General features: G+C 46.9%; 1 protein-coding gene across 3 annotated transcripts in view; it reads right to left on the bottom strand.

The window, feature by feature from the left end:
- The window catches only part of MYO7A (myosin VIIA), a 67,558-nt gene extending 45,320 nt beyond the window's left edge, over positions 1-22,238 (bottom strand). For 2 of the 3 annotated variants that reach the window (XM_026860224.1, XM_026860233.1), the window contains exons 1-15: positions 21,586-22,238; positions 18,440-18,553; positions 17,269-17,421; positions 14,287-14,304; positions 11,027-11,211; positions 9,428-9,549; positions 7,346-7,488; positions 7,131-7,244; positions 6,132-6,285; positions 5,405-5,481; positions 4,403-4,522; positions 3,044-3,186; positions 2,450-2,660; positions 1,934-2,069; positions 1,423-1,529 (exon numbers count right to left, since the gene is read on the bottom strand). In XM_026860224.1, coding sequence (XP_026716025.1) covers positions 1,423-1,529; positions 1,934-2,069; positions 2,450-2,660; positions 3,044-3,186; positions 4,403-4,522; positions 5,405-5,481; positions 6,132-6,285; positions 7,131-7,244; positions 7,346-7,488; positions 9,428-9,549; positions 11,027-11,211; positions 14,287-14,304; positions 17,269-17,421; positions 18,440-18,553; positions 21,586-21,909 — 2,121 coding nt within the window. In that variant the 5' untranslated portion in view covers positions 21,910-22,238. The remainder of the gene's footprint in view (positions 1-1,422; positions 1,530-1,933; positions 2,070-2,449; positions 2,661-3,043; positions 3,187-4,402; positions 4,523-5,404; positions 5,482-6,131; positions 6,286-7,130; positions 7,245-7,345; positions 7,489-9,427; positions 9,550-11,026; positions 11,212-14,286; positions 14,305-17,268; positions 17,422-18,439; positions 18,554-21,585) is intronic. The other variant, XM_026860239.1, reaches the window with a different exon arrangement.
- Between the last annotated feature and the right edge of the window lie 392 nt (positions 22,239-22,630).

Raw genomic sequence — 22,630 nt, 5'->3', positions numbered from 1 at the left:
GCTTGGTAAGTATCCCTGTGAAGAAATCTGTACAACTGTGTAAACCTGAGAGCTCCCTCTCCTTGATTCCCCAGAGTGCATCTCTGCTCAAACAAGGAAGAAATCATTTCCAAGTTGAACCGCAAAGCTTGCACTGAAAACAAAAAAAAAGCAGTGAGGAATAAGCGATAAAAAGCAAAGTAAATGGCAGCACTGATGCTAAGGGAGTTAGTGCCTAGTTCAGCAGGAGTATCCACACCTGGGGATGGCTCTGAACCCACCAGAAGTGTCATGCCAATTGGTAGCTTAATCGGGGCTGGTAAATGTTATCCTCTTGTTCCCAGTGAAGTCAAAAGGACATTGATCATTCATTTCAGCAGGAGCAAAACTGAGTGGCTAAAGATTACGAACGAGGCTTGCAAAAGTGCCTGTAGCCTAATTAAAAAAATATTCTTAGGAATTTAAACATTTCTTTCCCTTATCAGCTAAAGGGACTCAGCACTTAAATCTGTTTGGCACTCCTGAGAGTCTCTAAGTCCCTTAAACCATCAGTGGCATTGGCTGGCATTTGGAAATAGGACTCCAGCTTCTAAAAAACTTTGTTGCTTTGATAAATTTTACCCCCACACCATTTGCAGTCCCATGGCTTTGCCTAGGGAAAAGACTGGAGGATTTGGCCATAGCGACCTATCTGTGTAGACTTCCAGGTTCTGTAAGGTTGATATTTTAAAACATTTTCTCCTTTAATTTTGGGAGCAGGGCTAATGATGTCTTAGTAGGGAGATGTAGATGTTCAGCTTAAGAAAACATCGTATATTTGTGTTATTAATGGTGAAATAGTCATTAATCTCAATATTTAAGATGGCATCCTAGTAATAAATGCTCAAATGGGGTGGGAGGAGTTAAAGCAATAACTGTGCCTTCCTCCAAGGCTTCAGTGCACGTGGTCTTCTCCCACACCAAGCATGGAGTAAGCACATGCCCTCCCAGAGGGCTGGGATGTGGAAAGGGGAGCTTTGAAGTTCAGCTTTCACACCCGGCGTCCTCTTTCTGCTGTCATAACAGTAAAACACAACTGTCCTGCTGAGGTGCTTAAAGGTTAGCCAGATTGTCCCTTCAGTCTGCTCCGGTCTACGAGTATTTGGTTTTCACTCCTCACATAGATCTAGACTGTTCAGCTCTCTCAGATTTCTACAGTCAAAACCCTTTCTGTTCCCATCCCTACGCAATTAGGAGGGGACTAATTGCAGCACAAAATAATATTTGACAAACTGAATGCAGTGAACTGGGGGTGTGGAGGTGCCACATGAACACTCCCTGATGGTTGGCTCACACTAGCAGGTTTGAAACACCCCAAACAGCCTTAGAGCAACGTGACTCTGCAAATCTTCTGCCCCTTCCAGCAAAATCCCCCTGTGAATAAAGGTCTCCCGCCTGCATTACCATTGCCACATCTGCTTGGAAGATCTGCTTGATGAACTTATTTTTTGAGGAATGCACCAGCTGAATGATGTCTCCATGCAGCGTGTCCCTGTTTTTCTCCAAGAAACCTAGAGGAATAATGGGACAACACATACATAGATGACACAGTGCAACATGGCCGGGATGAGCCGTGCAAACAGCCTCTGGGTTGCTGGACTACTGGCTGTTCTTGGGGAGGTAATGAGTGGGCAGAGATAAGGGGGACCAAGAGAAGGAAGACAAGGTGCATCTTGAGCCTGGGTCAAAGATGCATGTGGTGCAAAGCCCTGCAATTGTGTCATGGGCACAACAGGAATGAAACACCACCGCACTCTGCAGCTCATAGGCACTGCTGAAGGGCCAAGTCCCTGCAGCCAGAGGAGGAGTACGCTGACACTACTACGGGCTACCATCCTGCTCTGCTTCAACACAGCAGTTCACCTTCCACCGAGCATCCCCTCACACCTGCAGTGCCCCAGGAGCTGCAACTTACCTTTTGTTTCGTAGTAAACAATTCCAGCAAAGTGATTAATGCCGAACTGGGTTTCATAGTTATTCTTCGGAGGAATATAATTGGTGTTAAGCTTGTGCTGGGAGTTCAGCTTGTGTAACATGGTGGCATCTGTACCCTGTGCATACAGGAAAAGATCTAACATTTAACCAGGGTTTGTTCCATTAAAATAATTTTCCAATCAAGCGTGAATTTCTTTTTTTGTCTTGGGTGACAATGTGTATTTATTTTGAGAAAAGATGTGTTGGAGAGGATATCTCAAGCACAGAAGTTAAAGAAACATTAAATATCACTGGCATGTTTTGCTATATTTAAGACAGTGCTCCTAAGGGAGTATATTTAATATTATTTTCTCTTAAACTTTGTCAGAGGCTATTCCTGAGCCTCTTGCAGGCGTATTTTTCCATCAGAAATACTAACATGTTTTAAGCATGGTTGTGGTAAGCACAGTGGGTAAAAAAAAAAAAAAAAAAAAAAAGGGCTGAGCCCAAAACACACCTTAGGGAACTTGCTCTCTTCATCAATGAGGGAGATGATGTTCATGGGCTTGATGGCAATCATGTCCAAGGCGTCCTGGTTATCGGTGAACTCGATGTGCTGCCAGTTGATGTTCTCCAGGTTGTACTCCTCCTGCTCTAGTTTGAAGACATGGCGCACGAAGAACTGCTGCAGGTTTTCATTTGCAAAGTTAATGCAAAGCTGCTCAAAACTGTGGAGGGAAGGTCAAGGAGAGGACACTTTAGATCCACCGTGGTCTATCTTTCTCCATCTCTCTCCATGCTTGAAGCGACACTCTCAGATCACGTCAACCACTCAGTAAGGTTGCTGTTGGCTGAGAATTTCCTGAGTGGTTCAGATAAACAGTTTTTCTCCCCCCAGACAACGTTATAGCCATCATATGTGTATAGCTTTTAGGAGATACGTTGTCTGCTGCAACATAATAGTGATTAGCTCTGATGATAACTCATACGGAAAAAGCCTTGGCCCAGCCCAGTCCTGTTCATCTCAGGAGAGGTGAAAGGACTGCAAGAGCTTGAGCTTGGGGTGGTGAAGGAGGGTTAAGACCTGGTCCTCCTTCTGCAGGTTCCATACCTGTTCACTGTGAAGTTCTCAAAGCCAAAGATGTCAAGGAGGCCGATGGATCTCCTGACACTTTTGAGTTCCTGCGAAGGAGGTCTGTAAATTGCAGCATTGATCTTCTCCACAATCCACACAAAAAGCCGCCCATAAATTCCCTGCAATATCCCAAAGATGGAGGTCACTAAGAGAGGGTAGCAGTCCACTCTGCTACTGTGGCACCACTTCGCTCGTGATGGCACAGGCTCCCCTGAAGTACGGCCAACAACTGGACAGCCCCTCTCCAACATCTATGCCAGCTCTTGGCATGGCTTAAAGCTTCAAAATCTGTTATGTAGATCAGGGAAAACAGACCTGAAATCCTAGATAAAAGATAACTGAAAGCAAAATCCCAGATTTGTAGAGTCCTATATTTTGGATTTATAGGCTTGCTGTAAAGGCAGACAGTCCTTTCCTTCATTTCTAAACATGTCTCTCCACAGATCAGAAGAGCCCTGTTACACCGCTAGACAAGCCAAGGATGTCTCACCTGGACAAGGTGCTGACTTAAATGTTGCAGCACTGGCTGACCAGTCTGCTGATTTAATGAAGCAGCTATTGCTGCTACAGTAATTCCAGAATTCCATGTTTTACAGTGTTATTAATTTCTTTTCTATAAGCTACAGCTGTGCTTCCAGGAGGGAAGCCTGATCCAAAGGCTCACTACCACTGGAGAAATCACTGCCTGGATTTGCAGACTAGTTAGGTATCAAACCAGCTAACTTGATCTACCAATTCCCCACAGACAGACTGGGGGGCCCAGGTGGGCCAAAGTATGCCACTGATACTTGGTTTTCAACCTTACATGGGGCTGCAAACAGCACAGCAGCGCTGCACACTCACCCTGTCATCCTTCATCACCCCACAGCCTCAGGTGGTACTCTAAGTGCTCTGATGGCTGCTGAGCTGCCTCTTCCTGTGATGTTGGGCTTTATGTACTGCTGCAGACATGCCCAAATCCTGAAATTCAGGTGTGGGTGTTAGAGGTGCTCTGATTTATAGCAGCTGAGGATCTAGCCCTGGGGCTTAAGCTGGAAGGTTTTCCTGAGGTTGAGGTGAAGTCATTTCAGTAATGCTGGCTCCTTCTATAGGTCACCTTTAGGTACAGACAGTTTCAAGTCCAGACTGCAAATCCCCTGAAGACCAGCCAGGCTCTCTAGACTCCTTCCACCTCACCTCTTTGTGCATCGCAGTGGGAACACAATTTCAAGGCCACCCGCTGATCTGAGTTCACAAAGCGAGGCATTTCTCCTGTGCAGTTGATGCTCTTATCTCAGAAGCGTCAGATTTCTTCAGCTTCTGAACAGGAACAGAAGGGAATGCCCTAACACTTACCTTTACAAAAGCGTCCCTCACATCCAGTGCTTGCTCCATGCTGAGAGGGGTGGAGACGGTCTCACCCCTGGTGATTATAGTCCGGCTGGTAAGGCAGTTCATCACGTCCTGAGGGTCAACCTGGCAAAGACACCACCAAACACAGCTGCTGACTGTAACACAAGGTGTCCTTACAGTGGCCTGGGCTACTGGCCTGAATGTGCATGGCCAGGGGGGAATAGTGCAGCCCCCCATAGCTGCAGGTAAGTGACTTTTCTTAGCTGTACAGGGCAAATATCTCAAATGATGTCACAGGTATTTTCAGAGAAAGTAATGCTTTTATACACTGTTTTAGTATGGAAAGTGTTCTTTTGATTTAGTGTGAGATGTTAAGGAACGTGGGGAGAGAAGATGAAAAAGCGAAGCTGTATCCTATCAGCATGAATGGAGCTTTGGATCCCCTTAACCCTTTGTCGTACTTCTGAGATCAAACCAGAGAAATGTCAACCCCCTAAAGTACATGAAAACAGCCTGCAGACAGCTGTGGATCACACTCTGGGAACAGCAGTGCCTATGGGGATGAGAAGGTGTCCCTGAGGGAGCCCTGTTACCTGCTGAGGAGGCCACTGAGGAATGCTCCAGCCACTGCATGCATGGCTTGGGTGAGAGGCATCTCACCTCACTTCAGATACATCTCTGTCTCAGCTGCTGTAATAAACTCTTTACATCAATGAGGGAAACACTATTTTAGGAACTGAGCTATTCTGGATGTCCTTCTTAGGATGATGTGCCACCAAAGTGCCTGTTTCTCTCTGCTGGTGTGTAGGGGAGCTCAGATACCCAGCTCAGATGGAGATCTCCACCTTCATGCTGCCAGTGCAGGGCAAGATATGGCTTACCCGGGCCTCTCCATCCTTCTAGAACTGGGTGCAAGGAGAGTCTGGCTCGGATGAAGCTTTGCCGCAATACTGGGAATAGGGGAACAAGCCAGAAAGGGGAGAGCAGCACCGCAGAGCCACTGACCTCCAGCAATGATGCCGCCGTGATTAGCGATGCCGACTGAACAACCTCGCAGGCATCCAGGTTGTCATAGGTCCGAGCTGGGGGAAGAAAAGCAGAGGGAAAGGCGTCAGCGAGGGACATGGCTCTGCAGAAGGTGGATGAGGGTGAGGGAAAGGGTCTTTCTCCACCGCCTCTGTGTGATGGCCAGGCAAAAGCTGTCCATCAGAAGGAAAAGTTCATGTGGCTGCTGGAGTCCTGCGGCTGCCTGCAAAGGACCTGTACTCTGCTCTGCCAGCCACCCGAAATGACTGATGGGGTAAAACCATTTCTAACATGTAAGAGCTTTAGGCTTCTGTCTTCCAAAGAGGCTTTTAAATTGCCGTGTCATTTCTGACAGCAGGGTGGTTTGGTACCTTCACAAGGGAATATTCAATCACACAGGCACTTGTCAACCACTCCATTAGTCTCTTCTTGCAAAACCTGAGTCTACTGAATGGCTTGTGGCTATATTCAACCTCCCTAAATTCAGGAAAGGTGGATGTCACTGAGCATACTGGAGTCTGGCAGCCCTACAGAGTGGGGCTATTCCTCATTTCTTGTCCTTACACTCCACAATAAGCACCGGAGTCGCTGGCATGGCACCATGGCAGGTGGACTGGCTACAGCCCTTTATCCCTGAGCCTGGGTCCCTCTCACCACGCAGAATAAGGAGCAGAAGTAACCGTGTCCCCGTATTTTGTCCTTTTACCTTCATACTGCAGGTTCCCCATGTGCAGGATGGCTGCCAGCAGCTTGGAGATCTCCCAGTTCTCCGTGTCGGTGAACATCAGGACCTTCATCGCGGAGCGGATGTTGGCGTACTCCTTGCTGTCATCTCTGCCATCGCAGGTTGTGCAGTTACCCTGGGGAGGCGAAGAGGCCGCACGGTGCATGGGGTAAAGCAGAGAGGGAGGGTCTGGCAAGGATGGGGGTAACCCCAAGCTATGCAGGGCTTCCCCCTAAATGAGCAGATGTCTTGTTCAAGGGATGAATAAGCAAACGATGATGTTGAACCTGTGGATCTGGCTCTGCCCTTTGGTGTATGCTATGATTCGGTGCTCAGCTCTGTGACCTGCATTTACCCTGCTGTCCCCAGCTACCCTGTGCCTGGCTGCAATCAGCAGAGGAGAAAAAGCTTCCTGAAGTGGAGATACAGAGCGAGAAGGAAACATGCCAGAGGCTCCCACTGATCCAGATAGAAAGCTGGCTCCCAGCCTTGTTGATGATGGACCAGCCTTATTTACACCTGCTTCTACCAGCTCCTCTGGATTGCTTCTACCAGCTCCTCTGGGAGCGGGGCTGGAGATTGCTGGCTCTGTCAGACACGTGGAGCAGAGACAGCTCATCCCTGTACGCTGCTGAGAATGCACCATCCAGCCATGCATGTCTCCTCGTCCATCACTGCTGCAAGAGCATCACGTCGTATCCAACACCCTGGTTATTTCCAGACAAAGTGGCCTGGGCACCAAACACTAAAACCATCCAAGCATATGTCCTGCTTCACAGGAAGAGTGGAAATAACCTGGTCTATACTCAGGGGATAAGGGTTTACACTAAGACTGTGAGGTTTGTGGTGGGACAAAGAAGTCCCGCAAACCCCGTGGCTAAGACTCAGTGCTGTGAAGAAAGCAGCTCTCACTTTTCTCTCCCTTGCTAAGAAGTTTTCACCGCATCACCTCACCAAACCTCTGCTTCGCTGCGCTCTCACCATCGCAAGGTAGTTGTAGTCTGTGGCTTTCCCAAGACCCAGCTTCTTCTTCTGCTCCATTGTCATTCCTCTCAGCATGCAGTAAAACACGTGGTAATTCCTCTCGTCCTGGGCCTGCAGTAGAAGAGCCAGTGTCAGCTCTGCGAGGAGAACAGCACTGCGAAGGCCGACTGACGGGGTGCCGGCTCCCACGCCTTGCAGATGTATCGCCTCACCTGCCTGCAGACCCGGGACTTCTCCAGCAGGTACTGCTCAATCTTTGCCCCCTCGATGGCTCCCCTCTTGTTGAAGTGGATGTCGATGTACTTCCCAAATCGGCTGGAGTTGTCATTACGAATGGTCTTTGCGTTCCCGAAAGCTGCGGGGAGGAATTGCAGCGGGTCAGAGAGGACCTGACGCAAGGGACAGTCATGGATCTGGTCTCATAGGCAAAAAAAAAAAAAAATCGGAAGAGCAAGGCTGAGAGGGTAAAAAGCATCCCCAAAGCCTTTCCCTTAAGTTTGGCCGGCTCAATTTCATCTCAGTGTGGGGAAACAGGATATACTGCAGATGGCTGTCCTTGGAAATACAGAGAGGAGCCCAGAGAAGGAGGTATGGGAACAGGGTGACCTTATCCAGGAAGAAGGGCTATGACAGCAGGGTTTTAGCAGCAGCTGATGAAACACAAGAGCATTGAGCGAGGCCGGCAGAAGGATGCTGCAGTGCGTGAGCGCTGTGCTGTGCAGGAAATGACAGAGCTGCTGGTGAGTGATTTGGTGACCGAGATTTGCTGAGTGATTTGGGGACTGAGAGGGAAAGAAAAGAGTTCGTCCTTCAGGGAGATACAGAGGACTAAGTCAACTTCCAGAGGGATGCTTCTCCCTTGCAGACAGACTGTGTGCAGAGAAAGGTACCCATGTCCATCCCCTGTGTGGGTGTTCACCACTGCCACGAGTGCCCCCACCAGCATGACCTGGAATTTATGCTCCAGGATTGCTGGTGGGTGGTGGAGATGCATCTGAAATACAGAGCTTCTCTTCCCCTCAATCCTAGCTGCGATGAAGCACGTGTTTAAAACCACGCTGCGTGCATGCCATGCACCACGATGCTTTACACCACCAGTGGCCAGGCAGCCCCGCAGTGCCCCGAGAGCCTCGTCGCATCTTCAGGCCACGACCGAGGGAAGCTCCAACAGAGCACAGAGAAGGAAAGCTCAGCCAGTGGCTTGCTTGTCTGTTCTGCTAACGTTATGCATAGACAGCAGTTAGGATATTCACATTTCTGTTGATTCTTAGGGGGCTATTTCCCAAGCAAAATACAGCTCTCTATGAGTAGTGGTCGTGGTAAAAATGTTCTTTAAGAAAAATGCCATTTTTCTGCATAAGTGTAAAAGGACCATCTGCCATCACTTTGTGGCCAGAGGGTCGGATCACCTATTTAATTTAAAGACAACCAATTAAAACAGCGGGGCTGATCACAGTAACAGCTTGCCAATGAACCTATTAAGGCCACGAGCTGATTCTCATTACCTGGTTCTTTATTGAGCTGCCTTTTTCTGCATTCTGCTGCCAATCACTGATCTCGGAAGGAAAAGGTGGGGATTGCTATTGTGTATTGACAGCACAAGGGGTTTAGTCTGTGAAGCTCTGGTCAAATTAACCTCATGTTCTGCTGAACCAGCCAATAGGGGTAGGATTTTTGCAACCATGGTCAAGTAGCACAAAAAATTAGTTACTCGAATGTAGCATTTACAGGATATTGGTACTCTGCGTACAGTTGTAATTCCAGCACTGAAAGAGGTGGTGAGATTTTTTCAAAAGAGCTTTGCGTATTTGGTGATCAACATTTTGAAATCCCAGGCTACACTGAGAATTAAGTAAAATTCATGTTTCTGTTAGGAAATTCTGGGGGAAAAAAAAAAAAAGAAAGAAAGAAAAAGCACTGATTTAAGTGATAAAACATTTTTTGATTTTAAGTGAATAAAACAATTGAAAAGTTTTTCAGGTCAGCTGGAATGTTATGCTTTCAATAGCTGTCAAAGATATTAATGGAAAATTTGAGAGCCCAAGTCAGAGAATATTAGTGCTGTGAAAAATAAATTAATATGGAAAGAAACAGAATATGCTGTTTAACAAATGTTGACATCATGATATCATTGCTTTTGATTTTTTTTTTTTAATTTTGTCAATTTTTGAAACTCAAAATGCAACAGAAGTGACTTACATTTGGCTATATTTTGTGTTTCCTGAATCTGATTTTTCGGTATGTGGTGTTTTGGTTTTTTTTTTCTTTTTTTTTTTTTTTTTTTTTTTTCCCCCCTTCCAAAATGGGATTTGCTTCCAGGACCTGTTGCTCAATCCAGGAGTGCTGACCGCTGATTGCTGCCAGGAACTGCAGAATCAGTTTAGTGCTTTCTGTCTTCCCTGCACCAGATTCACCACTGTGAAGACAACAGGAATCGAGGTTAGTGGAAGCCCTGCTGCCTCCCTGCTAATGTCCCTCTCTCTGTCTTCAAAGCGACTGCTGTTTCTGCCTCTTCCGTTAGCACAGGTAGGATGAGGCCACTAAGGGATGGGCTTCCAGCATCCCAAGGGCTGGTGGTCGGATGAATGGTAGGACACAGCACCAGACATCTTCCACCCAACATACGGATTTGCTTTACAGTCCATTTGGCCCGAGCTGTTGCTTGTGTTTGGGTTCCTCCAGCAAATACCATCATTCAACCAGCACTAAGGAGGTGGTGAAGCACTTGTAGACAGTGCTTTTCCAGCTATGATCACCAGCCCGTGAACCAGTCCAGGGGCTAGCTGGTCCTGTGGGTTGTTTCTATCACCAGTCTTGAGCTGCCAAAATGCTCTAGAAGGCAGACTGTGAAATATTGCCTTTTAGTGGCAGGCGCTTTCACAGGTCCCCTTGGCTTGTCCTACCAAGGGGCAGGTAGGAGAGGAGAAGATCAAGAGGCAAGAAGCAAGAGTAACTCCTCAGAGCTTTCTCTCCACTGAAAGATAACTTGTGCTGGTACAAGAGGAAGGGCTGGGCAGAAATCCCTTGGTGTGAGTCTATGGCCTGTCTGATATATGGGGTAGCTGATATGAGTGATCAAAATGGACCTTCCTGGTGTTCAGTAACCTGCCCTGGACCCACTGACAAATTACCTTGCTGGCCACTGGGACACTGCATCACACCCGGCCTTGGCTCTTCTCTGAGCCCCATATGATGCTTTTTAGCCCTGCAAAGTAATCATTACTGTGTGGACTTTTCAGTCCCACGTATCTGAAATATTGTGCATGGGATGCTCCAGCGTTGGTTTTACGTAAGGAAACTTAGGGCAGGCGTGCCTTGGAGGGAGGTGGTGCCCCAAAATCACAAAGACTGTCTGAGGGTTCTGAAATTGATAGGATAGTGTTGGAGAGCTGAGGGAACCCAATCTGGTTCATACCACCATTTGGGACCGACGCTGGAGTGAACTACACCCGTAAGTGTGGACAGACGTTTCTTGGTGCCCAAGGCTGACCAGTCCAGAGCAGAGCCATGCAGGGAGACACCAGTTTGGCAGTGTGAACAACCACAGATCCAGTGGTTGAGCTTGTCCCCGGCCCTTCCTTGTGCAGAATGTATAGATCTTTGCATCTTTGATGTCTGTAGGGGTACTGAGTTTGAATTTAAATTGGAGGTTAAAGATGATCATGAGATCTATGAGGTTGTAGGGTAAATACCAAAGGATCGAGAAAGCAGTTTTATTAGGAACAGTGACTGAAATCAGAGACCACCTCTGCACTGGAAATGTGTGGAGGGAAAGATCTAATAGGTCATTCAAATTTCTGATTCTATTTGATAAGCTGTTCCCTATCAACGATGCTGCAGATGCTCAGCATCCATTTTCAGGACATGGCCCATTTGGGAATTCACCAACTCACCTTATGATACAGCACTGGTCCTTGTTGTTGCGCTGCATGTTGAAGTAGCAGTTGTCAGCGATTGCGAAGATGTGTGGTGGCATCTCACCAATCTTTTTGTTGGTGTACAGGCGTATCTGCTCAGGTGAGTAGATGGGTAGGAGCTGGTAGGGGTTTACTGCCACCAATATTGAACCAGTGTATGTCTGGAGGAGAAGCACATAATGGTTTAGGGGGACAATGAGATATAGCTGAGAGGCTTTGGCAGCTTGGATTGAGTGTGGAGGCCAGGAAAATGAAAGTTTTTTCAAAAGCTGGATGAAAGATGATGTTCATGTCAAAGATGCTTGCAGGGTGGAGCCTGGAGCAAAATTGGAACAAAAATCCCAAACTTTCTAAATCAGTTCATACTCAGCCCTGCTCATGCACAGCATGGATCCAAGCCTTAGTTCATATTTTGGATGCTTCTCAGTTAAGATTCAGAATTTCAAGTGAAGCTCATATTTGCAAAAATATCACCAGAACCAGCACATATCCACACATACTTATTGCACTGCACAAATGATGAGAAACTAGAGAAGAAAGAAACCTGAAGAACACTGCTGTATCTCAAAGCAGGACCAGCTGGATCCAAACCACTCCTGACAGATGTCTGTCTAACCTGGTTTTATAAATCCACAACAGAGATTCTAAGCATCCCTCTGCAATATGTTCTCTACCATTTCTGCCATTTAAACCTTGTCTTGTGCACACGGATATGGCCCACAGAGTCCTAACATACTCCTCAGCTCTTTCTGAAATTTTGGAAATAGCCTTTGGTCCATCCTCTGCTCTCCATGGCACTCAAAGCTGTCCTGGGCTTTGGGCAGCAAACCTCTTTGGGTGTCTTGCTCTTTCATTTCAGCCTTTCCAGGAGCTGTTTCTCTCAAGCCTCTCACCAAAGGACTCGTGACCTTTGTCATCTCGCTCAGACGTGGCTCTGAGGTTAGGAGGTTTGGCCACATCCCAAGCTCAAAGCGGAGAATAAGGATCTCCGTACCCTACTTCAGCTGTCTGAAAGTCAGTGTCTAGAGCAAGCGAGTCAACAGGCTTCCATCTCGGGCTAACCAAGGGTTGTGAGAGGAAGGCTACTTTCACTCCATGACTTCAAAGGAGCCAAGTCACCTTCTCTAGGTTAACTCTTAGAAACTGAAGTTACAAGATTAGTGTCACCTTTCTTTCCTGGTGGGACCAGATGCAAAACTGCCCCCTCTGCTGCATATATTCTTTCCAGGAAAAAAAAAAAAAAAAAAAAAAAAAAAAAAAAGTAATTTCAATGTAAAAATAATCCTTATAGGTTTTTATCTGTGTGGCCTAAAACCAACAATAAGCCTTTGGGACAAAGCAGCAAAGTGGCACAGGCAAGGATGCTTGTGAAACAAGAAGAAAATCTTTCTGTGCTTGGCTTGCTGCTCCTCTTTCTGTGTGCATTGCAAACTGACGGATTGCAAACAAGTCCAAGCTGTTCCTCATTTCTGAAGGCAGCAAAATAACTGTCACCGTTGGTGAGAGGAGTGGAAAGGGAGACTTGGAGACACAAGCCCTAGGTCGAGTTTACCCCGTCAAGCCCAGTATCCCTCAGTCATGGTGTAAAGGGCTTAATTGCAGTGAGATGATAATTTGTTTGCCACCATCTACACACCATTTCCCACCAGCTCAGGCTTCCTGAAAGGCAGCCAGTAGGTGGCAACTGTGTCCTATAGTTGCTGACAGCCCTTAGGGACTCCTCACTTGTAGCCTCACCGCCAACATCAGAGAGCAACTTTCTGTTCAGTCTCGGGTGAGGTTTGACTTTACGGTGGTAACTGAGAAAGGGTATGATAGGCTTACCTGTAATAGGGGGTTATGTGCCAGTAAAGGCAAAAAACTCTTTATGCTCAAGAACAAAGCTGTTACAAATCCAAAGGTTAGAGATTGGCTGTGAAATCATGCAGACTGGATGTTAGAAGAAGGCATTGAAATAAGGGGACAAAGATGTCCCAGAGCAGCTTTCCACAGGGACAGGGCAGGTGAGCTTAGTGCTCGGAGAAGGAGCGAGCTCAATTTCTGCGTGGAATTATATCAGGATCCTCAGCGAACCCCAAGACTCCTTCCAGTCCTGGGTGAGATACTTAGCAGGCTGTTTTCCTCTTCACACTTTATTACCAGGTTAATTTTAGGGACATTTCTAATCTTCCTTGAGGCTCTTTCTGAACAAGACTGGCTCTTTGCAGAGATCTCTGAAATCCCTGCTTTTCAGTCACACTTGTCTGCCCTGCCCTGCCCGAGTGCAGCCAGCAAGACTTTGACAGGAGTTAACCATTAGTTGCAGGAATGTTTTCTGGATGTTCTCACTGACCCTTCCCTTGTGATCCACAAAATACCGCATCAGCACGAACTCTTGCACTATTGCTTGTTTTTGTAGGTCAGTCCTGGTTGATAAATACTCACAATTTGACCAATCCTCGCAGTTTACGGCATGCAAAACTTTGTTCTCTTTGCTGATGAGGGGGCCAAAGGGTGCCTAAGGAAATATTATCTCTCCGGTTTCTATTGCTGGGTGAAGGCAAAGCCCTCCTGTCTTGGGAAAATAAAGGTTTACCAATAGCCAAGGACTCTGTCGTAGCTGATCACAGGAATCGCATCTCCGTGCAAATTCATTACTGCCTGCATGACCTACATTTTAATTAGCCCCAAACAAATCCTTTCTGAGCCTGCTACCCTCACTACCCAGAACGCCATGACTGACTTCATCTGGATTTTTATGGGGTTGAAGCTCTACTAAACGTTACTGCATTTTGGCACCCCTTAAAGAGAAGCATCAGGTGTTGCTTTCGTGTCCTAATAAAGAGATTTAATCTTACTGATGAGTCCCAACTCCCCACCAGACACTCTAGCTACACACTATAGTTTCTCTCAGTGCATGCAAGACAATCCACGAGCAACAAGCCCTTGCTGAAGTTTTTCTCATTTTGCTACAGAAGTTTCTTTTCTTTCCTTCAAGCTGAAGTCCTTACTGAGAAGCACTTACAGCTTTAACCACGTTCACAGGTTGGGGACTTTCCAGCTCTGGGAAGGTGTCACAACTTCACCATGAAGGCCAAGCTCTGCAGCAGAGGGGATGATGCTTTGCAGTGCATTTGTGAAGCAGCAGCAGTGGTGGTGCAAAGTAAATGGGAATGCCACAACGGTGAACAGAAACAAGTGATCCAATGGAAGGCATGACAGCGATTGCAAATGACAGCGCCAAGAGTCATACTTACCCTCCCGCCGCAGTTTGTCTTACAAGTAAAATGTGAGGGAGGAGAGAAAGGAAAATTATATTTTATTAGACCAGAATTATACCCTCCACAAAGCTAAGGAGATGAGGAAACAAGAGAGTCTCAAGTCCAATTAGAAAAGTCACCCTTTACTCAGCAGGCTCAGAAATTCTTTCAAAGAGTGAAGGTAAAGTCACACTGAGCTTCACCATCTTTAAGACAGAGTAAATTATACCCCAGAAAAAAAAAAACAAAAACAAACAACACCCAAACATCTCAGGGGCCTGGGTATCCCCTACCCACACGGCATCCATGTGGTACCTTGACTTTGCAAAACTTCCATCAGTATTTACCACACTTGACACAAATCTGCTCCTCCTAGTGCCACCACTCTTAAAAGATGAGATCTAAAGTTGGGTTCCTGAGCCTTCAACAACACATGTAGACAGAAGCAGTTCACGTGCCCCTCTGTGGAGCTGTGCACTCTATGTCATTCTGAGAGTATCATTTTGATGTTGAGGTTGCACTAATTGCCGTGTTGTGCCCAGGACTGTGGGCTGCCACTCCAAAGCCATTAGTGGTGTGGAGCAATCAAGACACGGTAACCTGGGACCTCTGTGATGCAAATCCCTTTGTGGGATGTGGCCAGGACACGTGAGTCTGTCACACAGGGAAACCACATGGTTACTGAGTCGCTTCAGCCCAAACCACCACCCATGCTCACCTCCGGGTTAGAAGCTGACCTTTGCATTAGCCCTTATTAGTATGATGCTGCCAAACAGCTCTCTGTCCAGTGCTCGTTTGTGTTCCTAATCTCCCTGGATGCCTGTGAATAGCTTGGTGAGGGAGCTCAGATGCAGAGCCTTACTGAAGGAGCTGGTTTTATTCACGGGCAATCTGATATTGCACACATGAAACCTTCTCTGAGGACCTCTGTTCTCTTAGTGAGGCAAGGTGCTTGCCTGATGACACAGGGACCCTGGGAGACACACATGGACACCACTGAAAAAAATATCCAACACATTCTCAACTTTCTCAGAGAGCAAGAGAGAGCTGCGGGAATCCACTTGGTACCACCGCAGGGTGCCCACCTGCTAAAAGGGAGAATGCTCACCGGATAAATACATGTTCCCTGAATTAGCCGATGAGCCACAAATTACTGGCCATCATCCGTACTTCTCAGGTGGCATTTGGGTTGCTTGAATTTAGCTGTCCATATGAGTACTACATCTAACCTTGACGATGCACACGGAGGAGGTTGAACTGGAGACCTTCAACATGAACTTTCCTTCCAACATAATCTCTTCTACCATACCCAAGCTCCAGCCAGCTCTAAAGCAATCACCTCATCTGGCAGGCACCCAGGTTTGCACAACTGAAAGGTGGTCTTGGCTCTGGTGGTTCTGTTGGTGTCTCTGGTGAGTGCCCTGGGTGCTTAGTGCACACGCAGACACCACCTCAAGTATGGATTTAGCCTGCTGGTTTAGCATTATAATGGCTGTGTCTCCTTGAAGAGAGCTCCAGTGAGTAACTCAGTCCATCTAACATGTGAATAACTTCCTGGCTATGCATTTTTTTTTCTAAATTGACAATACAGGGGACCTAGACATCATGCACAACAAATAAGGTGCCTTGGTGAGAGATGAATATGGGTGTCTCTATTCTCCTCCAAGCTCTGAGAAATTAGGGGTGCCTTTTCAGCAGAAATACACCCTCCCTCTTGAAATCCATCTCTGAAAGAAGTGATGGGTATCTTCCAGAGTTGGGGTCAGGGGGCTATCAACAGTATGAACAGCCTCTGTAAGAGAGTGGTGTGTCCCCCATCACTGCCCAGCTCTAATCCAAAACCATCCTGCCAAAAGGCACTGGAAAAAAAATGCAGAACAAGCAGAGTTGATTGATAAAATCCTGCTGTCTGGGAGGTCAGACTGTACTGCAATTCTCTCTGGCCTGAAAATCTAGCAGTCTCTAGAACCTTTTAAAAATTAGATTCCCAGTTGGCTTTGAAAGGCCTTCAAAGGCACAGCAGGCACTTACCTGAGTATCTGAAAACTCTAAGATTTGAGAGGAATACCAAATTTTCCATATTTGCACAGGCTGTTTGAGTGCATTAGGTGTGGCAAACACACAAACACACACTCTGCACTCTTTCCCCTAAGAATGTGCACCAGCCTACACAGCATATAGCACACTGATAAAACCAGCACAGGCACCTGAACGTTGACTCTTGTCCTGCTGGGGAGGTGGCCTTTGCGATGCTGTTGCAGAAAAGTGATGCGGTTCTGCTGGCTCCCTGTAAACCCCTTGGTTTCTGAATGTCTGGTTGGGTTGGTAAGGCTGCACTGAGTCCACTGGGCATGAAATGAGTGAGCTGACCCAAGGGAGGACACTGCTGTCCCCAGAGGTAGCTGTCAGGATCCCAGGCAACCCAGAGCTACTAAGTCATAAACACAGGTCGGGGAGAGACTTCTGAGCTGTTCTGGGAGTTGCACGCTTCATTGTTCCCAGTTATTTCATGCGTGCACCTCCTCATCCTTCTTCCTCCACCCCTTGCACCTCCAGCAATTGTCATCACCCCCTCGGGTTGACTGAGTTAATAGTTCAGAGGGAGAAGGCAGAGGAGCCACATCCAGCACGCAGCTGCCAAAGGCTTTTGCTCTGGGATTACTGCAGCATGCACATGGCCTGGGCTGAACTGGCTATTGTGTGTGCAGGAAGTTAATGCATGTCCCCAGAACTTCTACAGGGGCTACCCAGTGGTGGGGCACAGACTTCGCTCATTACCTCATGGGGTCTTTCACTGGGGCATCCATAAACTCTGCAACGCGTCTTCTACAGCGCAGAAACCCTCCACCAATTGTGAGAGTGAAGGTAGAAACCCCGATGCTCAGTTCAACCAGGGTTTCCCCCATGTAGGTTCCCCAGAGCTAAGGAGAGCAGGGGGTGCTGTGCAGAGCAAGAGGCAGAGGTGGGGAGGACACTCACATAGATGAGGTGCTCCCGATAGCGGATCAGCAGGTTCCTGAGGATTCCTGCCTCGTTCAGGTCCCCCAGGCGGATCATGTCCTCCACGCCATGGATGGAGGTGGGGTGCATGGGTTTGATGTGGGTGGCATTCTGTGGGGAAATCCAGTGCTCCTGCGAAGAGAGTGAGGGCAGAGGAAGATAAGTCAAATGAGATACCACTGGGATGAGAGACAGAAACAGCCCACCCCAGACAGAAGGACCAGATGGAAGAACATACTTGGGAGAGCATTAGCACACAAGGCACAGCTTCTATTCCTGGTGACTAATTTGGAAGATTCATAACAAAAGGAAGAAAACATCTTTTGGTTTACTGGAATAGCAAGAGACATGAGCCATGAGCCATTCTGACAGGACCATCATCCTGGGCAGCATAGACACCCAGCACATCAGGGGGGTTTTTAACGAAGAGCAGATTTGTTCTTCCCTTCACACAACTGCATTTTCACATCACTGGTTAACTCTCTGCCACAAAATACTGTTGATCAGAGAAAAGATGATTTAGAAAAGGAAAGGGAGATGCACAGGGGTGGCAAGATCACACTTTTATCAGCAGAGTGTTGTTTAGACTGATCCCTTTTAGAGGGCTTCAAAAGACACTACAAATTGGACACAAGGACCCTGCTGAACCAAATCTCTTCCTACCATCCTTGAAGAGAATGAGAGCATTTACAGTTATCTCAGACTAAAAAAAAAACCCTATATAAAGGACAGAGAACTTCCTCAGATCACCCTCTGCTTGTGATATAGCTGTTACTATAGAACAGGCACCACTGCCTAGAAGTAAGGGTGGAAAATTGCAGGAGAACATCCTCTTATTAGTAGGAGGGGAGGAAGGACTGGATAACAACAGAGGAAGAGCAGGTGGAGGTGGGTTTGCTCAAAGCAATATCTAAATGTACTTTGGAGACTTCTGCTATAATTGTACTCAAAAAACCTTTAAATCTTTCAGTCCCGGTACAGCCATGAAAGTAGGGACACAACATTATCTTGTCTTTACAAACAGAAAACTATGGCACAGTTGGTTCCTGCGTTCATACGAGAAGTCTGTGCTGATCATCATGACACTATGGCCCCTGGCCTAGCCAGGCCATAGAGCTGAAGAAGGATCATCACAACCCTTTATACGTACATTGTCTTCATCATCCACAACCTGGATCTGTCCGGAGTCACACAGTTTAACCACCGCTCCAATGGGGACGTCGAATTCCCGTCCGGTTTTGAGGTCCATCCACACATAATCCCCCTGGAGCCAAAGAGAGGACAGTTACGCTCAGGGCTCAAGAAGGTTCAGCAGCCCTGGGGATACAAGTTGCTGATGTTTGGTACTCAAATCATCGGTACAAGTCAAATTACTCCCTTCGCAAACCACGAACCATCCCCTTTTCACAGATGCAAGGTAATAGCAGCAGGGCATGCTCCGCACAGCATACACCCACCGCTCTCTCTCTCCATTTCTTGAGCTCATGAGTGGTTGTTGGTCACAGACTGCATCCAACAAGCGGGTTACAGAGCAGTGATACAGGCAGAAAACCCCACCCAGGTAGAGGTTTCCCTCTGTGCAGTGTACAAGCCTAGAAAGTTATGCTTAGGAGATGGTTTTGAGCTCTGGAAAGTCTTGTCTGGAGGCTTGTGGCACATTTTTTTCTTGCAGATAACCACTACCAGATATACATCCCCCCACCTTGGAGACTGGTGAAAAGGGGATGACAAAAGAAGGGTTAAGAACATACCAGAGTATATATACACATAATTCTCCGGGAGGTCTCCCAGCTATAGCAATCTGTAGGTAGGCTGTTTGCGTTTAATACTTCTCAGTGGATTTTACCTACTGTAAGCATGTCCTTCCTGAAGCTGTGCAAAGTTTTAGCATCCATAATCAGACGGGAAGAGTTTAGCTGCAAATAGCATGAAAAGCTGTGTCCTTTCGCACATTTCACGTGTGTCACCTCTTTCATTTGAGACCTCTTTGTTTTTGTTTGGGAAGACACAGCAAGCAGTTGACCCCTATCCGCTCACTTCATGTCACTGGTGATCCTATGGACCTCTTGTCAGTCCTGCTGAGCAGGGACTATCTGCTCATCAGTCCTGTGGATATTAAATTACTCAACCACAAACAGGTTTTTAGGAAGCTGTTTTCCTCAATACAAAAGCAATACCCAAAACTAAACTCCCAAGCAGGACCCACACTCTACAAAACAAGGCAGAATTATTTCCCACTCCCTATTTTCAATGCAAGGAGATGCTAAAACTGGGAGCCACCTAGTTAAATTAGTCAGGCATGTTTGTATCTAGCAATTAAATAGACTTTATTCATGCATATGAGTTTAATGTTGTGAACTTGTAGCCCCACCTAATGCCACACTCCTAGGGACAGCTCCACATGTACCCAGTAAGCGCAATGCAAATGCAATGTCTACCTTTTGAAGTTCTTAAAAAAAACCTGCTGGGAGACGGGAAAGTGAAAAATAGGAGGGATCACTTTGCATGTGCTCTGATATAATCCCTTTCCTGAGCATCCCCTATCGACCATTTTCTGTGGACAGAGTAGTTATAGGTTTGGTTTGACCCAACGGGCTGCTGAACAACCTTCAGCTCCGCTCTGAGCAGTGGGAACTGGAGACATTGAGCAATATATAATAAAACATGGTGAAACGTTCACCGTCCAAGTCACTGCCCACCAGGACTTCTGAGAGGTACGAACCCGTGCGTGCCACGGGGATGGCTATACCCAGGGCCCCCCACATGGACAAACACCACACACTAGGAGACTCCACTCTTGCTTGCTAGGTTTCACCTGGGATATCAACAAAGTCATCCAGCTTACACGGAGCTGAGGATCCACCCTTAGTCTGTCTTTTCTTTTCCTCAGATGGTTGTGCTACAACACTGTTATGAGTATCTTTACCCAGCTCATAAAAATACAATATTCGGATCTTTTTTTTTTTTTTTTCATTAACTGCCTTAACCTCTCATCTCATAACTCAGTTAAAAAGGAAAAAAAGGAATTAATTATTGCAGTAAGTCATGCACAGATACATTATAAATCCACTTATTTATTTCTTAACTCCTTTGATCCAAGACTCTCAAAGCATTTCAGAGTGTTCAGCACAGTTATCCTCGCTGCATAGCTGGGCAAATTCACGCACAGGGTGGGTAACTTGATCACGGTGTCAGCAAGAGAAGAGCCAGGTTGCTCAGTCCCTGCTCAGCAGAAAGCCCTTCTGACACAGCTGTGTAAAAACTCCTCCCAATCAAGAAAACAACATTTGCAATGCTGTTTGGTGTTTTGGTTTTGTTTTTTTTTTTTTTTTAACAAAGAAAAATCTCTAATTTTGAATAGCTGTTTAAGCTTCGTATGTTCTTTTACCACACAGCTGAGATAAAAAGGCAGTCTGCTCTCCCCAAGGTCAATTGATACCGTACACACCACTAAGATAACTTCTATGCATTGCTGGCCTCGTGCACAGAGTGCTTCTCCCCTCAAAATGCTCTTTCTAAACACATTCAACTGCAGTTCTTAATACTGGTGGAAAAAAAAAAAAAAGCAAGTCTTACGGGATGGGCTAAGCTGGTAAGCTCAGAAAGGTCTGGGGGGTTAAAACATAACATTACTGACTAAGAGTGCCGACCTATTTCCTTCCCTGACTTTAATCAATTCGATATAAACCCCATGGAAGTCAGTTACACTCCTTCTGCTGATGCAATCACCTTCAGATCAGCCCAAAAAGCAGCAGATTGGGGATTTCAGGGCAAATTGGGGTAATTCATGCATTTACCAGCTCGGGCAGACTGGCTTATCAATTGCATAACCTGTCTCATGCCTAGACTGGTGCAGTTTATTTTCCAACACACGTGACAGAGCACTGGAGAAGTGAGAATACCTCCAGTCACTTTACAGTATCAGCATGGTCCCACTCTTCCTCCTCAGTGCAGCCACTGGTTGCTAGTGCCCTCCCAGATGCTCTGGGGCAGACCCTCAGGACCTCACAAGCTATGGTTTGTGACCACCAAACAGGAATACAAGAGGAGGAAAGACCACAATGGGTGCACAGAATTCCGAAAGAGGATCTTTAGGAGGAGCTTCCAAATGCAAAGAGCAAAAAGTTTGCACCACAGGGGAGCTACAGTGCTGGGTGGGGGGAAAACAAAGACTCAGGAGGCAGGTGAGAGAAGCTGCCACAAGCAGTGTGAGGATCTCATCAAAGAGTGAGACTAATTTCAAAGTAGCCTGAAAGCTCCCAGCCATGCTCACAGCTCGGGACCCCCCTATCTTACCGCTAAAATGGTCGTGGGCTTCAGGGCCTGGTTGACGTTGCGGAGTAGGGTCCATTTGCCCTGGTCTTTCTCCTGATCTTCTACCACCTCTGGGCACGGCTGCACGAAAACGACTTTCTTCCTCTTCAACATCTCCAAAATCTTGCCGTGGTATTTGTCCCTCTCTCTGCTCTCTACGTGTATTCCACCATGAATGCCAGAGAGCAGCGGGCCGTTTGCTTTAGACCTCCAGCGTGAGCATGCCTGCTGCCTGCAGGACACCCTCTGACCTGATTCACAATATGGCTCTTGGTAAAGATCTTCTCCTAGCAGAAAAATTTCCATGCACCGGCCATGGTCCTCCACTGGCCAGCTATCATGCTCACTCCATACAACCGGCAGCGCAGGTGTCTCAGAGCAAACCGAACAACTTTGCTTCTCTTCACTTTAATTATTCCAGTCCCTCCAGTAAGGGGTGATACTTGGCCGGAGACCTGAAGGACACTGCAACCACCCGTTCTGGAAAAACGACTGCAGGATTAACAGGAAACTTCTTCATTTCCCCGTGAATTCTCTCCGTTACCTTCCTTTCTTAGTGACATAACCATCTGCCAGCTTGAGGACTTTCAGCACAGAACACACTCGGGTACTTATTAATCCACAAATGCAGTCAGTCCCCATGCAACACATGGCATTTAATTAACCTAATACCTTTACATACCAAATTAACCAAAGCACAGCGGGAACTCAAAACCAGAGGCCATCTGCATTTTCTTTAAACCGATCGCCTTGAGTAGATCCATAGCAACTGGATTTTAAATAATTGAGTGGAAGGTGTTCAGAGCAGCACAGCCTCTGTGCCTATAGGTGAGAGGAGCGCCGGGGCTGTGGATGAAAATGTGCTGAACACGAGGACCATGGAGATAATGAGATCGCAATGACTCTACACCTGGATGCTCTACAGACCCACTTCTGCAATCGCTCTTTCTGCTCTTGTAAGGACTAATCAGGACTGCTGGCCCAATCAGAAGAGCACAAAACATTTTACAGCCACCCTAGATTTGCT

The sequence above is a fragment of the Athene cunicularia genome (assembly GCF_003259725.1).
Source record: "Athene cunicularia isolate RWA chromosome 1 unlocalized genomic scaffold, athCun1 chr1_part1, whole genome shotgun sequence".
NCBI classification, from domain to species: Eukaryota; Metazoa; Chordata; class Aves; order Strigiformes; family Strigidae; genus Athene; species Athene cunicularia.
The sequence above is the reverse complement of the archived record's forward strand: the minus strand, read 5'-3'. Positions and strand labels throughout refer to the sequence as shown.